The sequence below is a fragment of the Pseudopipra pipra genome, chromosome 14 (assembly GCF_036250125.1).
Source record: "Pseudopipra pipra isolate bDixPip1 chromosome 14, bDixPip1.hap1, whole genome shotgun sequence".
NCBI classification, from domain to species: Eukaryota; Metazoa; Chordata; class Aves; order Passeriformes; family Pipridae; genus Pseudopipra; species Pseudopipra pipra.
Genome location: NC_087562.1, coordinates 16,489,269 through 16,506,064, shown reverse-complemented (window position 1 = coordinate 16,506,064; position 16,796 = coordinate 16,489,269). Strand labels below are relative to the sequence as shown.

At 52.0% G+C, this 16,796-nt stretch overlaps 1 protein-coding gene across 2 annotated transcripts in view; it reads left to right on the top strand.

Moving 5' to 3' along the window:
- The window catches only part of LOC135422205 (hydrocephalus-inducing protein-like), a 59,833-nt gene that overhangs the window by 21,460 nt on the left and 21,577 nt on the right, over positions 1-16,796 (top strand). For both annotated transcript variants that reach the window (XM_064671255.1, XM_064671257.1), the window contains exons 17-37: positions 452-587; positions 1,087-1,251; positions 2,131-2,283; positions 2,439-2,671; positions 3,385-3,634; positions 4,219-4,362; positions 5,834-5,977; positions 6,481-6,794; positions 7,450-7,915; positions 8,389-8,487; positions 9,063-9,272; positions 10,132-10,269; positions 11,304-11,481; positions 11,967-12,097; positions 12,768-12,901; positions 13,162-13,298; positions 13,937-14,058; positions 14,146-14,337; positions 14,749-14,898; positions 15,935-16,174; positions 16,448-16,622. In XM_064671255.1, coding sequence (XP_064527325.1) covers positions 452-587; positions 1,087-1,251; positions 2,131-2,283; positions 2,439-2,671; positions 3,385-3,634; positions 4,219-4,362; positions 5,834-5,977; positions 6,481-6,794; positions 7,450-7,915; positions 8,389-8,487; positions 9,063-9,272; positions 10,132-10,269; positions 11,304-11,481; positions 11,967-12,097; positions 12,768-12,901; positions 13,162-13,298; positions 13,937-14,058; positions 14,146-14,337; positions 14,749-14,898; positions 15,935-16,174; positions 16,448-16,622 — 3,911 coding nt within the window. The remainder of the gene's footprint in view (positions 1-451; positions 588-1,086; positions 1,252-2,130; positions 2,284-2,438; positions 2,672-3,384; positions 3,635-4,218; positions 4,363-5,833; positions 5,978-6,480; positions 6,795-7,449; positions 7,916-8,388; positions 8,488-9,062; positions 9,273-10,131; positions 10,270-11,303; positions 11,482-11,966; positions 12,098-12,767; positions 12,902-13,161; positions 13,299-13,936; positions 14,059-14,145; positions 14,338-14,748; positions 14,899-15,934; positions 16,175-16,447; positions 16,623-16,796) is intronic.

Below are 16,796 nucleotides of genomic sequence, written 5' to 3'. Positions count from 1 at the left end.
TCAACACTGGGCAAACGGCTGAGTTTTCTGGCAGGGCAACAGCACCCTGGGAGAGAAGGGAGTTGTTTTTCCTTAGACACTGGAGTCTTGTGTTCCTTGAGCCTTGGTGAGCACTGACCCTCAATGGGAAGGCTCCCCCCAGCTCGCTGGGCCTGTTGAGGGAGTCCCTGCAAGCCTCCTTGGGCAAAGGAGGGGCTGAGGCTGCTGTGGGACAAGGCCCGTGCTCTGCCTGGGCACTTGGCAGCCTCTGCAGAGCTGAGTCTCAGGGTTTACCCCTCCTTGACAAGACGTGTTTGAGTGGAAAGACATGAAAGGTGATTTATCTCTGTAGGGGTATTAAATGTCTGTTGGATAGTGAAAAATGTCTTATGCTCCATTCCGTGCTCTGCGAGGTAAATGCTCTCCATTCTCTCAGTATCTCTCATTCCCTCGGGGTCATCTCTTTGCCCAGATGTGTCGTTCCTGAGCTGCATTTGCTCTCCTCCATCCTCGACTGTGGACCGTGCTCTGCAAAGGTCCCTTGCCAGAAGACGCTGACCCTTGTGAACCCGAGCCCCCTTCCAGGATGCTACAGAATTCTCCCTCAGGTTTGACATCTCATCCACCTCCTCCTCTCAAATACTACTGAGGGGTTTATTAGGGACAAATGGGGTTTGGATAAGACCTTGCTGGCTTCTGTTCAGACTTAAAGATGAGCTGAGAATAGGATTCTACCTGAATGTAAACTTTAGGAAGCAGTTAAATTGGAACCTACCTGAATATCAACTTCAGGAAGCATTTTAACCTCTTCAGGAAGCAGTTTATATTCTAGTGTTTGGGATATTTTCTTGTGAGAGATCTTAGAAGGTTGTGAAAAGCTGCTGCAAGGAGGCTGCCAGCACAGGAGTGGGTGTCTGTGGATGCAGCAGCTGTTGGACCCTCTGAGGATGCTAAGCCCCAACAATTCTTGCATCTTTTTTTGTGCCTTTCAGCTTTTTCCTGGGGATTTTTAAAAAACGTGTGTGAGTTGCCATTGTGGTAGATGTTAAGGAGTTTAAAGTTTCCTCAAAGGTCCCTCTGAAGTTGCACTTGATTCTGTCCCTCTAGAGAAACCAAGAGGCCGCTGCTCTGTGGTACTCCAGCCCCAAACCATGTGGGATTATCCAAGGTCACGACGAGGTGGAGATCCCAATTACAGCTGAAGTCCAGGCGGTGGGTGCTCATTCCATCCCGGTGGATATCGCCGTGTTCGGGAAGGAGAGATCCCCACTGGTGAGTGCGAGGGGAGACGTGTGCCTTTGTGCAGCTCGTCCTGGGAGGTGGGGTGAAGTGTAGAGGGATTCTTCCAGGGAAAGCAGGGACTTGTATATGGCTGGTGTGGACAAGGAGAGACGGCATTGGTGGCAGAAGCAGTTTATGCTGGAAAAGAGGAAGAGTGGAGTCCTCCTAGGGAGTGATCTCAGCATATAGTTCATCTAAGCTGAAATTGAAGATCATTTTATTTAATTAATCTTCCATTTAAAATGCTGGTAACTGTGGAAACATCTCTTTTAAAATGTCATCTCTCTGAACACAAAAGGAGGATTTCTGGGAACCTTCAGCTTTCTGTGTCAGAAAGGAAGGCTGATGTTTGAAAAGTGGTTGCAGGGAATTAAACTTATATTCAAGCAAATGGAAATGATGATGATGCCAAATCCCCTGGATGGCACCAAACATCTCAAGCCGGGCCATTGCCGTTGTGCACATAAACCAGTCAGCAGGAAGGCCGGGCAGTGCAGGCTGTGCAGGGGAGCCTGACTTTTAACAAAACACTTGCTCGTAACTATCAGGTTGCTTCCCTTAAAGAGCAGGGTTTCTCCCCACCAGAATAACCAGTTGTTTAACTGTCAGACTGTTTTTAACTACAGATTTCTTGCAAAGCTTTTACCTTTGGGCCAACAGTTTACAGTTTGAAAGTTTCCCAGACTTTAATCTTTTTTTAAGTTGGAGGGAAATATGTCAAATTTTTGCCTAAAAGGCCAGCATTTTAGCTGGAGTGTCATATCTGTCCCTAGAGAAATGACTTGAGTGCGATTGAGCTGTTTAAGCTTTCTTAACTTTCCCCGTTGTGTTTGTTTTTTTAAAATCTCTCTTACCTGCTCCCTGGAACAGCAAATGAGTTTAATGTGCACTGGAAAGATACCGCTTGTCTATCCAAGTGTGAATAAGATAAACTTCGGCAAGATCCAAGTGATAAAAAACACTTCCCAAACTCTCCAGCTGTGCAATCAGGATCTCATCCCCGCAGCCTTCAGAGCAGAGATCGTAAGTGTCTGTGGGGCTGTTTTCCAGTGAAACTCCCTGGTCAGCAGCCTTTATGATTTTTATCCTCCTCTCTGTAGCTGTTCCTTTTCTCACACCCCACAAGTCACCAGGGTCCATGATTTCCACCCTAAATGCATGTTTGGCTTGTCCTACAGGGTGACAGATGCTTGAGTATTGAACCCAGGGAAGGAGTGGTCCCTGCCCAGGCTGAGGTTCCTGTGGTTGTCACGGCAAACCTGGATGAAACAGGAAGATTTGAAGGCAGTATGAAGCTGTTCATTGAGAACAGCCTTACCAGTGTCATCCCCATCCAGGCTGTGGGCATTGGCACCACAATTACCATTGACAAACCGTTTGCACCGAAGCTGAATTTGGAACCCCAGTTCAAGTAAGAGATCTCTTTAACTCCTGCCTCTCCTCTTGGCTCAGCAAGGAGCAGTTATGCTGTAGACTTTCAGGCTAAATCTTGTTCAGTGCTCCTGGCTCTGTTTTCCCTGAATCCAGAGATTCCTTTAGAAACATGTTGTTATGCTCAGGTTCCTTAAATTATTAGAGAGACGCCTCTGCCCAAATTAAGGGGCAAAGGAGACCATTTGCCAAAGTCAGTAGTATGGATTTTTATTTAACAGTAAATGTGAGGTAGAGAGAGATAGAAAGAAATTGGAAAAAGAGAGAAAGGGGGAGAGAAAGAATGACAAAGAGACAAATTAAGTAGAGAAAATATCACTGCTCCTTGGATTCCAATGGCATCCCATTGATCCTCTTCTCGTGGCCTTCTCGGTGATGAAGTGTTCTCAAAGTGATGGTTTCAGTCTGGATCCATTGAGGGAAGCCCAGGATGGTGAGGGAAAAAGCCCATGGTGATGAAGGAAGTCCCTTGTGGTGAGGGAAGATGTGGTAATACTACATTACCAGTATAAACCTATTCCTCTTTGCAATAACGACATCAGAAGAGCACCAAACATTATCTCTGGTCCACATTAAGAGCAGGAAATGAGGATGGTCTCCAAGCTATTAACACCTCAGATTGCTCACTAAGAGCACTTGACTGCAGGGAAATAGCAGCTCCCATGACCTTTTCCATCTCTGCTTCTCCTCCAGCCTCGTTCCCTGCATTTTACGGTTCAAAGTAACAAACAAGGGGCGTCAGTTCCAGCGGCTGTACTGGGGCACAGAAGGTTTCAGCACCTTTCGACAGCGTCATCCTCTCCCTGCCCTCAGTGTCACCAAGGGCAAAAATGATTCCCAGAGACCCACCACCCCTGTATTTAAGCTGCGGCCACGGAGTATGGATCTGCAGCCAGGCGAGACTATGGAGCTGGTGGTGGAAGGCTTCTCCAGCATTGTCCAGGTGAGGTCCCTGCCAAGGGGTTTCTCCTGGAGCCCCTTGACATTTGCCTGGGAAAATGAGCAAGGGCCTTCAAGACAGTGTTTAAGGCTACAGGTTTCCATGGCAGCACCAGTGGCTTTCCTTGCGGGCCACCATCAGTTGCTAAGGGTTTTTTGTGATTCCATAGTTACCAAACCCCAATGCTGATCCCAAAATACGGGCTGAAGGAAGTATTGCTCCTTCGGGGCAAACAGGTTACCAGTGTCACCTGCTGAGGCACAAAGGAAGGGCAGAGAAAATAGGTTACACTTAAAAGTAGGAGCCCGAGCAGAAAGTAAATTAAACAAGTGCCAAGTGGTTTCTCTGGGGTAAGCAGAGAATAAAGGAGAAGCCCTGTGAAGGGAGGGAGTGTCTCACGAGTGCCTTTTGTGGCTATTGGGGTGCAGTGTTATGGCCATTGGAGCACAGAAGAAATGGGCTGCAGCACAGGAAGAAAAGGGGGCAGTGTCTGTAACTTTGTGGCCCGTGGTGGGTGAGGAGCCAATGCAGGGTGTTTGCTGGACACCCTGCCAGCAGCACTGGTGACAAGTGACTCTTGCATGCAGGACGTGGAGGAGAAACTTGTGTGTGAGGCAATTGTGAAGCCAGAGATAACAGAGAAGGAGATAATCAAGACAAAGATCACCTGCAAGTTCATTTCTCCCTCTGTGCAAATATCATCCAGAGCAATCACTTTCCATGTGGAGAAGGTAAGTCTCTGGATTGCATCCTGGCATTTAACAGCATGGCTCAGTGAGAGAGCTCGTGGGGGGTGTGTGCTTGTGTTAACACCCCTCTTTACCCTTCCTGAGGCACTTTGCAAAGTAAGTGAGGATGTTTTTAGAGATGAGACTGGTTTTTAACTTCCTCAAAGCAGAATTGCGGCTCCAGCTGCACTGCTGAGGGGGACTGTGGCCACCTGGACCGTGGCCACCTGGAGAGAAATGCCAGTTTCTGTGCTCACTGTCAAGGGAGGTTTTTGAGGATCCTCCAACGCACGGTGATGTCTGAACACCAGTGCTGTAGGGAAGCTGGGAAAACCAGAGATTTCTGTCAGTTCCTCAGGCTGATGAGGAAAAACTTGTCATCTCCTGTGTGTCTTTGCCTTCTCTGCTGCTGGTATGGATGCTCTATGGTATAGCTATATGGTATAGCTCTGTGCATTTCCCCAAGCCTCGTCTGCTTCAAAGGACCCACACACGTCCTGCAGCTGCAGTGATGATGACACCGAGGCAAAGCAGGTGCCCTTTAGTCTCTGGATCCCAACTTCTGCATCATCATTCCCACAAGGGGTCTGGAAAAGATGTTGCATTATTTAGTTTCTGTGGTTTTGGGTCTCTCCTCAGGTTCCCAGGCTTCCATAGAAGCACTAAGTCCTGGGAACAGGCAGTTCAGATGTAATGAGAAGCTTTTCAGCTCTCCCCGATGCCTGCCTGTGCTCTGCTTGATGCCACACTGATTTATGGAGTACTCTGGCACTGCAGCTGTTTGATATCAATACATCCAGAACTAGTTTCCCAAACTCTCTCTGGTTTCTCTGCCCCGTGCAAGAAGCCCACCACAATGCACAGACAAGAAGAAGGAGCTTAGGCTGATCATAGCTTGGAGGTTATAGACACCATGTGCCTGTAGCAGAGGCAGCAGGACACATTGCAGAGGGACTGTTGAGGTTTCTGGCTGGCCACATGTTCATGGAATGTTCAAAGTTGACCTTGGGCTGCTGCAGGATCTCCACCATGGGCCAAATCCTGCTTGCTTTTCTCTTCTGACTGGCATCACTGCTTCTAGGAGGCTGCTGGAGCCCATAAGGCTGTGAGAAATGACTGTATGTGAGGGAAGATCATCTTGTGCTGTTCTGCCCAAGAGAGGAGACAAAACTGGAGACAAACTTTCTGGGGTCATTTTCTACCTTTGATTTTTTTCAAGCAGCTGCCTCCTCTCAGGGGCCTATTCCCTCCTCTGTACATGGGAGCGTTTCCTTGTCTCCCAAGGGGAAGCTGTGGTTTCCAAACATGAAAAGAATCAACTATAGAGAAAAATGTCCTGGAAGGTTTAGAAACAAATAAAAAGAGTAAATAGAGATGTATGCACTTCTGAGGTTGAAAAATGTGAAATGCATTGGAAGGGGAAGGAGGTCTGTGGCTCCTTGAGGTTGTTTTTCCTTGTCTCCTGTTTCTGTAGTACCCCGATGATGTCCTGGCTCTTCAATACAAGCCTCTGTCTTTAAAAAACACCTGCTGCCTGCCATTCCACCTTTTGATGGACTTGGAGCAGCCATTCCTAATCTGTGATGCAAACCAGCAGCCCCTCCCTACAGGGGCCCAGGTGAGCAGCCAAGGACTCTCCTGCCAGTGGGCTTTGAAGAGGGAGGGCTGTGGTGGTGCCCTTCTGCTGGGGGGTCCTCGAGTCGAGAAGTTTATTCCGTAGAGTCAGCAGTGGACTAGCCTGAACTGTGAACTGAGTCAGCAGAGCTGCTGAAGGAAGCAAATCTTTTCTATCTGAATTGGAAAGATCCCTCCTGGCTCTAAGATACAAGGAGAAGGGAGCAGGCAGCCTGATGTGGGCAAGCCATGCAGCAGAGATGTCTCCTGGAGAGCATCCCAGCTCTCCAGCAGCCATCCTCTTGTATTGCTGCTGAGCACAGAAACAGGAGCCTGAGAATCCCCCACCGGAGTGTGGTGCTTGTAGTCAGACCCCCCCCTTGTAAAGAACTGAAGGGTGGACTGGGAAGCCTGTGCTGGGGTCACACTTTGAGTGTTTACAGTTTCATGCTGTCAGACCTTGGGACTTCATTGTGTGGGTGACTGACACTCCTTGTCTCCTTGCAGCCTGTGAAGATGGAGGCAGGGCAGGAACTTCATCTCTACGTCAGCTTTAACCCAGCTTATAAAAAGGATCCGATCAGCTGGGCAGCAGAGAAGACTATGAAGATCCGGCTTGTGGAACATCCTTATGAGGAAGAGATCACCGTTCAGGGAGAGGTCTACTTCCCGAGTCTCCATATCCCGACCAAAGCGTTGGACTTTGGTTGCATCGTGGCTGGCACAGAGCAAGTGCGTTACCTGGAGATGACCAACTGCAGCCTCATTCCTGCCCAGTACCACTGGTCATTCCAGGTGGACAGCATGAAGTACCCAACAGGGTATGTGCACCTTTGCCCTCTCCTGGAAGCTCTTTTTCCAGATGTCCTGTTTGTACTTTGCAAAGACCAAAGCTGTTTTCCTTTTGACTTTCCCTTGTGGAAATAACACCGACCATAACAGCTGTGGTCAGGCTGGATGCTCAGGGGATAAGTGTTTTCCACGAGTTTGGTGCTGCTGTAGCCCCCCTACTGGTTTCCTCTAGGAAGGAAAGCTGGTGGGGAAATCTGCTTTCTCAGACTTACGTGGCCTGAGGCAGTGACCACCTTGGTGAAGGGCTCCTAGTCCCAGCTCCACAGTGCTGGTGGAGGCACTTTCACAGCCCTTTGGCCCCTCTGCTATAGGATGGGTCCTCTCTGCAAGCAGAGAAACTGCTCTCTGCTCCTTGCCACCTTCTCTGCATGACCAGCCTTGGCCTGGAAGTGCTGGAGGATGCCCAGAAAGTCCCAATTCACACCACAGAAAGAGCTAGTTAGCACCTGAGCTGATGTTGAACATCTTGTTACCTTCCCCTTCCTTCTCCTTTTCTGAGACACGCCCTTTCTGAGCTCACTGCACCTGCACCCACCCAGGGGCTGCATCCTGACGAGGAATTGCTCGTGCAGGTGTCCCTCCCTCCCACTGCAGGTCTGTGATCACAGTTATGTTATTTTCCAGGTTCATACCTTCCCCGCCTACACTGAAACCCCAACCACAAATGGCCAGGTTCGGCTGTGTTGAGTGTGGGCGTTATTCAAGGAGATACTTCAGGCCTGGAAGTGTGCAGAAGCCAGCCAAAGCCCCGGAAGCAGCGCAGGACTCTTCCCAACAGTCAGCACACTGCCAGGAAACAGAAAAGGGTTGTTCCCAACAGACATCAAAGAACAGCGTGGAAGATTCTTCTGAAGAGTCATCAGATTCAGAGGACTCCTTGGAAACAGAGCGAGATTCTTCACTACAGTCATCAGATTCAGAGAACTGCGTGGAAACAGAAGATGATTCTTCTGAAGAGTCATCAGATTCAGAGGACTCCCTGGAAACAGAAGACTATTCTCCTAAACAGTCATCACCAGAGAAGTCCCTGGAAACAAAGCAGGACTCTTGCCAAAAATCATCACATTCAGAAGACTCCCCGGAAGCAAAGGTGGGTTTTCTTGTGCACCTGCCACTTGTGTTGCCTCCCCCAGCTTGCTCGTGCTGACCTCCCCTTTTGCTGCCCTGCTGTTCTGTGCCCTGAGAGTGGGCTGGGCAGCAGGGCCAGTGGCTGGACATGGGGCATCTGGGGAGGGAGAAATAGGATACTTTTCCTTGGAGAAGCCCACTCAGATCCTACAGACCTATGCTGAGTTTGGGATTTTTTTGGCTTATTTTCCTTACAATGTAAAATGAGGCTTTCCTGCATCATGATGAGAAGGCTTCCAGTTTCCCTCCTGTAGCAAGCCGTGTCAAATCCTGATCTCCATGTACGCCCTTCCCAACCCAGCTAGACCACCCGTTTTCAGGTCTCTGCCTTCACCCAAGTGCCAGCATTGCAGTGACAGCCCCAGAGCTGGCTTTTATAGAGTGAGACTTGGCAAGGTGGCTGTGTCCTGGAATGGAAAGTGCCTTGTCTTCCAGGTGCCACCATCCACTGCTGCAGGGCCTCAGAGCTCAGCAGAGACGGAGGAGTCTGCGCAGTCAGAGGAGGCAAAGCCCCCTGGCTTCAGAACGGAGGAGGTGAGTGGGAATCTCTCTCACTTGCACGTTTTCAGCGTGGCAAGCAGGTCTGTTGCCCCCAGAGCTACAGAACTTCCTGTGCAGCACCCATGGAGGACATTGCTCCCCTGGTACCTCATCAGGTGCTCAACAGGATATTTTTCAGGATCTGTTGGTGAGCAGCCTGTAAGTCAAAGAGAGAGGGAAAAGCCTCAGGAGTCAGATGAGCTGGGCTGGAGTCCTTCCCTCAGCTCCAAGAGCTCTCACCTCCAAGTCTCCTGCTTTTCTGAAGGCAGTAAAAACTGGTTTTAAAGGCGAGTTCTGCAGCAGAGAGAATGTCTTGCTGCCAGGAGACATCCCAGTTTACTTTAATGTCTGGTATTAATTAATGCATTGAGCAGTGAGTATGGCAGAAGATTTTCGCCATGCTCCCTCCACTGGTCAGTGGCATGGAGGCAGGATGAGATTAGGATGCTTCTGGCTGGTGTTTGAGGAATAGGCCCCTCCAGCTACGGTTGTACTTTGCTCCAAGCCACGGCTGCTCTTCTGCACCCATTTCTATGCTCAACAACTCGATCCCTCCTCCCCTCCTGCAGGTTTTCAGTGTCCAGCCGGTGTCTGGTGTGCTGCAGCCGGGCAAGAGCCAGCTGGTGCCCTTCACCTTCTTTGGCCACACCGACATCATCGCCCATGTCACGGCGCTGTGCCAGGTGGAGGGAGGCCCGACCTACAAGGTGGAGCTGAGGGGGGAGACTTCAGTCCTCACCTACCACCTGAGCGTCAAGGAGATCAACTTTGGGCTGCAGGTACCACCCCCTTCTCCTGGCAGAGCTGCTGCCTTGGGACCATCACCAGCAGGTTGCTGTCCAGCCCAGCCCAGGGCTCTCTCCCCTTCCCAGCTCCTTTGTTGGCTCTGGGGCTTGGAAGTACAACCTTGGAGGGATATGTCTAGCCTCCAGACTGCTTTGTAATGGCCATCTCCACCCCCCTCCAAAATCTTGGGAATTCCTTCTCTTCAGGGTATCTAATGCTGCCTCCTGGAGCAAGCAGGATCCTAGTGGGGATGTCCAGAGGGACATGTCCCTGAGACATCCCTCTGCTGACCCACTCCTAAAGCCTGAGCTCCAACGAGATGCTCCTGTTTAATGCTGTTGCTTAATCCACAAAATAACCCGGTTGGGCTTCCCGTCACTGCAGTTGGAGCGAATGTCCCAGAATAATCCCCACTTTACTACTTCTCAGTTTAAAGTCCACAGATCTTTCCAGCTGCTGTCCCTGTCCTGGTGCTCCATCTGTCTCCCTTTTTGCTGGTATGTTGCTTGCCAATACTTGCATGCAGGTGCCTTTTCTTCTGGAATGCCTTGGTGTCGCCTTCTTTGTTTCTCCTGGCTGTTGGTGACCCCTCAGAGTGCAGAGGGCCCATGTCCCCTGGTTCATTAACTACTGGCCCTCCCACGGTTGTTCCTGCCCCTCTGCGTGCTGCCAGAACTCTCTGTTCCTGTGCAGGTCCCTGTGCCTGGGGGTTCCCCACATTCCCAAGTGCCCGTAGCTCGTTCCTAGTCCCTGCTCCTGCGGTGTGTCTGCTTTCAACCCCATGAAAGAGGAAGGAGATTCCCAGCAGCAGGCCTGTGTCTGTAACTTCCCACACCTCTGTCCTCTCTTCAGCTCTTTAATGAAGTCCTTAAAGCAGAGGTCACCCTGCAGAACGACGGGAAGATCGAATTCACCTACGTGGTACAGAGCCCCAGCACTGGCACTGCAGACAAGCCTCTGCCTGGTGTGCTTGCGGTCCTGCCCAACACAGTGAGTGGCACGATTGACTGACGCCAGCCCTGTATCAGGTGGCCAAGGAGAGGGTTAAAGAGAAAAAAGGGGGGAAAACAAAACCAAACCCAGCCTTTAGAGACAGGGCTGTAAGCAATTGCTGCTGGGGGCAGAGAAGGTCAAGCAAGTGCCATCCTGACAGACTCCCTGTGGCCTTGGCTGCCAAGTGGCTCTGCCATCACAGGGCAGCCACTGGCGGGAGGCACGAGCATGTTGGTCACTCCTTGGCCCCTGACTGCTCAGCTCTGTGGCTGTGGTGGCACTGAGGCTCTTCTGAGGGTCACCTTACCCCAGCTGTGGGATCAGACAGGACTTATTCCTTGCCCGTGCCTCCCCCATGCCAGCACTAAGCAGCACTTACATATTCCTTGCTTGGGCTTGAAGCTCCTCTGCCAGAAATTGTCGCAGCCCCTGTGCTGGTTCTTCCCTCCCTCCAGCTGTGCTGCTGTGGAGCAGCTTTGTGGGAGAGTGAGGGGGCCAGGGAGGAGTGGGGCTGGAAGAGCAAAGAGAGGAATTTGGAGCATCCCACCACTGTCCCAGCTTCTCAGTGCTGCCTGGATGTCTTTGAGGTGAAGAAGTGTTCTTTTGTCCCTCTTTGCAATGGGAAGAGGAAGCCAATTGGCTTTCCCATTTCTTCCTGCCTGTCTCCTACAAGGGGTGACAGGAGCTGCTGGCCCTGCTGAGAGCGTGGGCACTTCACTCCTTTTCCAGAGTGGTGAAAAAAGAGCTTTTATCTGTTCAGCCTGGCTCTTGCCAGCAGAGGGCAAACCCCGTTAGCAGCAGAGCCGTGCTCACGCTGAGCACAGGGAAGGCTCTGCTGGGGGTGCAGCCTTAGGAGCCCTCGGAAGGACACACTGCACCCTCTGCACCCTCACCTTGGAGGCTCGAGCTTTTGGGTACGAGGAAGGTAGAAGGTGATGTGGTCTGACGTTTTCTTCCAGATGAGAACCTGTCTTCTCTTCTCAGCCTGTCTGTGGCCTGAGCCTTCCTCCCTCTTCTCCTGTCCCTTGCAGGCTTCCATTGAACCTGGCAAGGAGCAAGTGCTGAAGCTCTATTACCTGCCAGGAGTGCCAGGAGTCTTCTGCAGGACTTTCCAGATTCAAGTGGGTCACCTGAAACCGGCAGAGATCTCCCTGAAAGGACAGGCAGTCTTTACCGGGATCTGTCTGGACCTGCCCTGGAGCATCGAAGGTGAGCACTGCCCATCTGCTCCCCAGCAAAGTCCCCACTGGGGTTTTTCCCTACCGTAATGCCCAGAGGGCAGCTCACACCCATCTCACCAAGCCTGGAGGTTGCAGGGCTGCCAGACCAACACTCACCCCTCTGGTTGCTTCCTGAGTCTTGAGCAGACAAGCACATATAGGCTTTGTCCCAGGAACCGTCCTGCAGCTCTTGCCAGCACATCTGTCAGAGGCCTGGAAAGATGGCTAGACAGAAAAGCTTGGGAAAGCTGTAAGAGACTGGCAGGGGATGAGATACTCCTCTGTGGGGAGGAAGATGGGTGGGAGTGACCATGAGGATTCAGAGACGAGCAGCAGTGTCCACTTTCCAGAGATGGCTTTCCATTGATGGGTTGTGTCTGGGAGAGACCAGCATTCGGGGGAGTGGGACTTCTCAGCTTAAATGGCATTGGCACTGCACCCACACTTCTATTTGTGAATGTTTTCTTCTTTCAGGAAGTGAAAAATACAAGAGGCTATTGAAACACGCAAAAGAAAAGCTGAAAAAAGACAAGCAGGACAAGAAAGCAAGTGTTTGGATGAAGGCTCGAATCAGGAATCAACATGTGAAGGGCCCTGACATTGTGGTAAGAACAACTGCAGTCCCATTTGGCACATGCCACCCTCCCCATGTCACTTGAGGCCCTGGCACCCCACAACACCCCACAACAGCTTCTCAGTGCCCTGCTGGTACTTGGGACCTCCCTGCCCACAGCTGACCACAAACATGCATCAACTCAGCGTGTCGCCACCTCTGGTCATGGTCTCTCCTGGAGATGTACCAAGCTTCCCAGCTACTCCCCTTGCTGGGGAGTTTGTTGCTCCCAAATCAAGCCCTAGCAGATTTACAGACCTTAGTAGCAGCAGCCTGACTGTGCCCTGGGACTGTGCTGGCAGTGCTCAACTCCAAGAGGCACCAGCTTGGTCGGGGTTCCCTTTTCAAGGCAGTTTTTGTCCAAGCTGCTTTGGCACTGGCTGGGGACAGGCAAATACCTGAAGCTCTGGAAGGTTGCTGGCTTGTCTGTCTGACCAGATCAGCTTTTCTAGCAGTAGGTGGGAAGGCACAGATGCTGCAGTTATTTCCTTGGAGAGAAGGTCCTGACTAAGAGAGCAGAATGTGTCATGGACGCTGAGCAGCCAGACAGGAGGACCCCCATTCCCCCTCTCAACAAGAGCAGGGTGGGATCCTCTTTTAGATACAAGCCTGGGCCTTGGGAAGGGTCTTTGCTAACCAGCCACTGCCTTCCCTTCCCTTAGGCAAACACGTGGCTGAGGATGCTGATGGACCAGATGCTGATAAAGAAAGATGCTCTGGAGCTGCAACCAACCCTCATCTCCCACCCCCCAGAGGAGACTGTCTTTGACAAGAGCATTCCTCAGAAGCTTGTCAAGTGAGTAGGGACTCCTGTCCCCTCTCTGCAGGTGCCCTGAGGGCAACAGCCAGCAGTGTCCCCTGCTCCTGAGAGCTCCTTGTACATGCAGAGCTGGGAACAGTGGGCACTTCAGAAAGGGTCTGATCCCAGTAGCTGTGACAGCAATAGCTCGTGAGCAGCTGACTGTCCTCCCTTCCCCAGCGCCGCGCTGAGCTTTGGAGCTGCTTGAACATGTAGCCGCGCTGTTGTTTAAGGACTGTCCTTACTCCTCCTTCCAGAGTTGAGCTGCCTGAGTACATCCTGGACGTGGGCACTGTCGTTCAGGGTTTCAGTAAAATCTGCACCGTGAACATGACCAACACCTGGATCTACCCAGTGACCGTCCGGGCCAATGAACGTGCCCTGCGTGACACAGGTAACCAGTGCTGGAGAGACTTCCCGTGGGCTGCAAGGAGCTGTCTCAGATAGATTAGCTTAACTCACTGCACATGGGGAGGTTTTTTGAGCTTCTTCCTCCCAGTGCCCCTGCTGGGGGCTTCAGGGCCAGAATTCTTCTGGCCAGCTGTGCCCAGGGACCTGGCCTGCCTGAGACTGCCCTGACGCTTCCCTGCAGGGGCCTGATGGGCTGATTACCCTCGTCACCTGCCAGCATCTTCTGCCTTTGGTTCCCATTGGCATCAAGTTTCTTTGGGCACTCCGTGGGTGTGTTGCAAACAGATGGGATCTGTTGTGGTTGGAAAGTGCTTTGTCTGGAGTTCACACTGTCACAGCTCTTGTGTTCAGCCTTTATTGAGGAAACAGCCTGTTTGATCCTCTGGTGGATCAAAGTAGGCTTCCAAAAAAGGCCTGGAGGCAAATCTGCACTTCCATCACAAAGTGGCTCACTGTGTCTGAGGGCTGCTCAGGTGTCTCCTCTAAGTTTCTGTCCCAGGAACAGCACAGCATGGGGTTTTTCCCAAGGCTCCCAGCAGGACACCCATATGGCCTTAACATGCTTATGACACATTTCATATTGCTTGTGTATCTCAGCTGCTTTGTTTTTATCTGTTCAAGGTTTCAGCGTATACCTGGATCCCATGGAGTCCCTGATCAACGGTGACACCAAACCATTTCAAGTGAACTTTTCAAGTGCCAACCTGCCCGTGGGAAAGGTGGATGTGCTCCTGCCCATCAAGGTACCGCAGCTTTTGGGGCAGGCAGCAGGTTGGGCACAGCAGCACATGTCAGCTGGACTCTCAGCTGAACTCTCTGTCCTTCTCCAGGTAGAGAAAGGCCCCACGCTGCACATCCGCCTCCGTGCCACTGTGATTCAGCTGCTGCTCAGCCTCTCCAAGGACAGACTCCAGTTCCCCGATGTCCAGGTTGGGCAGTGCTGGTATGAAACAGTCCGGCTCTACAACCCGTTCAACGCGCCCTGTGAATGGTTCCTCACAGTCAACAAACCTGCCAAGAAGGTAAAGCCCAGGCGAATGTAACATGGAACGTTGCAGTCGGGTTTTCTTTGCACCTCCTGCCTTTTCTGTGCCTGTGGCTGCCTGAGTGCTTGCTGCAACGTGTTTGAGGAAGCTTTTGAGGGTCCAGATCAAGGTTGCTTTGCCTGGACCTGTTCCATTGTCTGATGCTTTGCTTCTCTGCCATCCTCACCCATTCCCCCTCCTCCTCCGAAGACAGGATGGTTGGCTCCCCATCTGCTTGCCCTGCCTGCAGGTTGTCCCTCCAGTTCTAGACTGTGGGGGCCACGCTGTGGGTGCTCACCCACGCTGTGGGTGCTCTCAGCACTGGGACAGGATCTCAGAGCACTCCAGGAACCAAGGCTCTGTCCTCACAGACCAAGGAGACCTCACACGACTGGTTTCTGTGCTCAGGTGAACAAATGTTTGAAACCGGCTGTGCATCAGAAGGAGCTCCAGGCTGTGAAGGACGATTCCCATGTCTTTCAGTGGAAGGCCCAGGAGGGAACCCTTTATGGTAGAGAGTGGTGTGACTTGGAGATCCAATTTTCCCCCCTGGAAGAGGTGAGATTGGCAGGTGTCGCCCCAGGAGCTCTCTCAGGGCAGGGTGGTAAGGAGAGCCTGATGCAGGGAGTGGCAGATGAGCTTTTCCTCCACAGGCAGCTTTCTGGAAGCCCTGCACTCACTGGGCCTCAGTTTCCCCTGCAGCACACCCTTCTGAGAGGTGCCTCACAGAGAACATCAGGGCACTGTGCTGTGGCTGCCTCTCTGCCCATGGGGGAGATCTGCCTGACTCCCCTCATCCTCCCCCTTGCCTGGTTGTATTTGCAGCCTGCGACGCTGGGTGCAGAGCAGCTGGCACAGTCACAGGGCATCAACCTGGAAGGGCCAATGCTGGCTCATCCTGCTGCTGGCACCAACAGACAAAACAGCCACCAGACACCTTCCTGGGCACGGCAGGACAGTCACCTGTAGTGGTGTGCTGCCAGCAGTCCCTGGGGCTCTGGCCCAGCCTGCCTGCATGTTGCCATGCAGCTGGGGAGTCGACTTCAAGGATGGAACATTCCCAAAAGCCCTTTGCATGTGGCCACTGGGACTTGGAAACTGACAGGGTGTAACAGGATGGACATAAGTGCTTCCATGCCCAAGAACAGTCCCAGGGATCTTTTCATTGCTAGAGAGATGTAACCAACCATCTTGTGTCAGGCTTTGACCAGAACCAAACACTGAGCAGAGAAGACGACCTTTATTTTTAGCCAGCAAGAGCTCATCTGCCTCTCTCATGGAGGTGGTGTTTGCCTGATGCAGCAGTGCCAGGCAAACATGAGGGCCTTTCTCATGTGCTCCTCCATGACTAGGGAGAGAACATCTGATAATCCATTTTACATCCATCTCATACCCAAATACCCAGTTACACTGCACACCAGGATTCATCCCAGTTACTCAGAGCCAAGGACACAGATGCTGTAGCCCCTACCATAAGTAAATATCTGGGTTTCCATTCCCCCTGGAGGGACTGATAACACCCCTGACCTTTGGGCAAGGCTTGTATTTGGGGTCCTGTCACCTAGGACTTCATGGACAAGTTTTCTCTTTTCAGAAGTCCTACAAAACGGAGCTGAAGATCAACGTTCGTGGGAGCAGCCAGCTCCTCGTGCTGCACATCTCAGGACAGGGTCTGGAGCCACGACTGGAGTTCAGCCCCACAGAGATCAAGCTGGGGGCAGTGTTACCGTGCAGCCCTGAGCTGGAAAGGACAGTGGTGGTGAAGAACCCCTGCGAGTTCCCCATTGAATTTTACTCGCTGGAGTTTGACGAGGAGTACCGTGAGGAGGAGAAGGTGAGAGGGAAGGTCTGGTCCCCATGTGCATGCTCCCCAAGCTCTGCAGCACTCCAGCCTTCCCAGGCTTGTGCCGGGGAGATGGAGGCAATCCCTGTGGCAAAGCCTGGTGGCACTTTGAGGTGAGCCATCCCTGCTGGCAGTCTGTGGAGGGGCTTGGATAGGCTGTGTTGTTGGGAGGAAGGAAGGAGGGAGAAGATGGGCTGAGTCTGTTGGTATGATGGAGGTTGATAGAGGAATCTTATGGATGGTTTCTCTTCCCCACACACACAGATCCTGCGGACGCTGGAGGAGTTTGGAGACCAGGCAGCCGTGGTGATGCCTCCACGTGCTGTGGGTGAGAAGCTGCCTCCAGAGGTCCTGGAATATTATGAAAAATGGAAGAAGATGGAAGCTCTGGGTCAAGAAATTACGTCCAAGCGCAAGGAAGAATCAGGCGAGGACAATGGTAAGGGTTTGGCATTGGCTGTTCTGACTGTGGACATAGCAGGGAGCCCCGCCCACACACCCTGAGCTCTCTGTCACCTTGTTCTCCATGCAAAGCCCATGCTTTTAGCAGCCATCTGATCTCCTGCCTGGTGGAGGAATTCCTGGGTGAAGGGCTGTGGCATCCTCTGCCAAC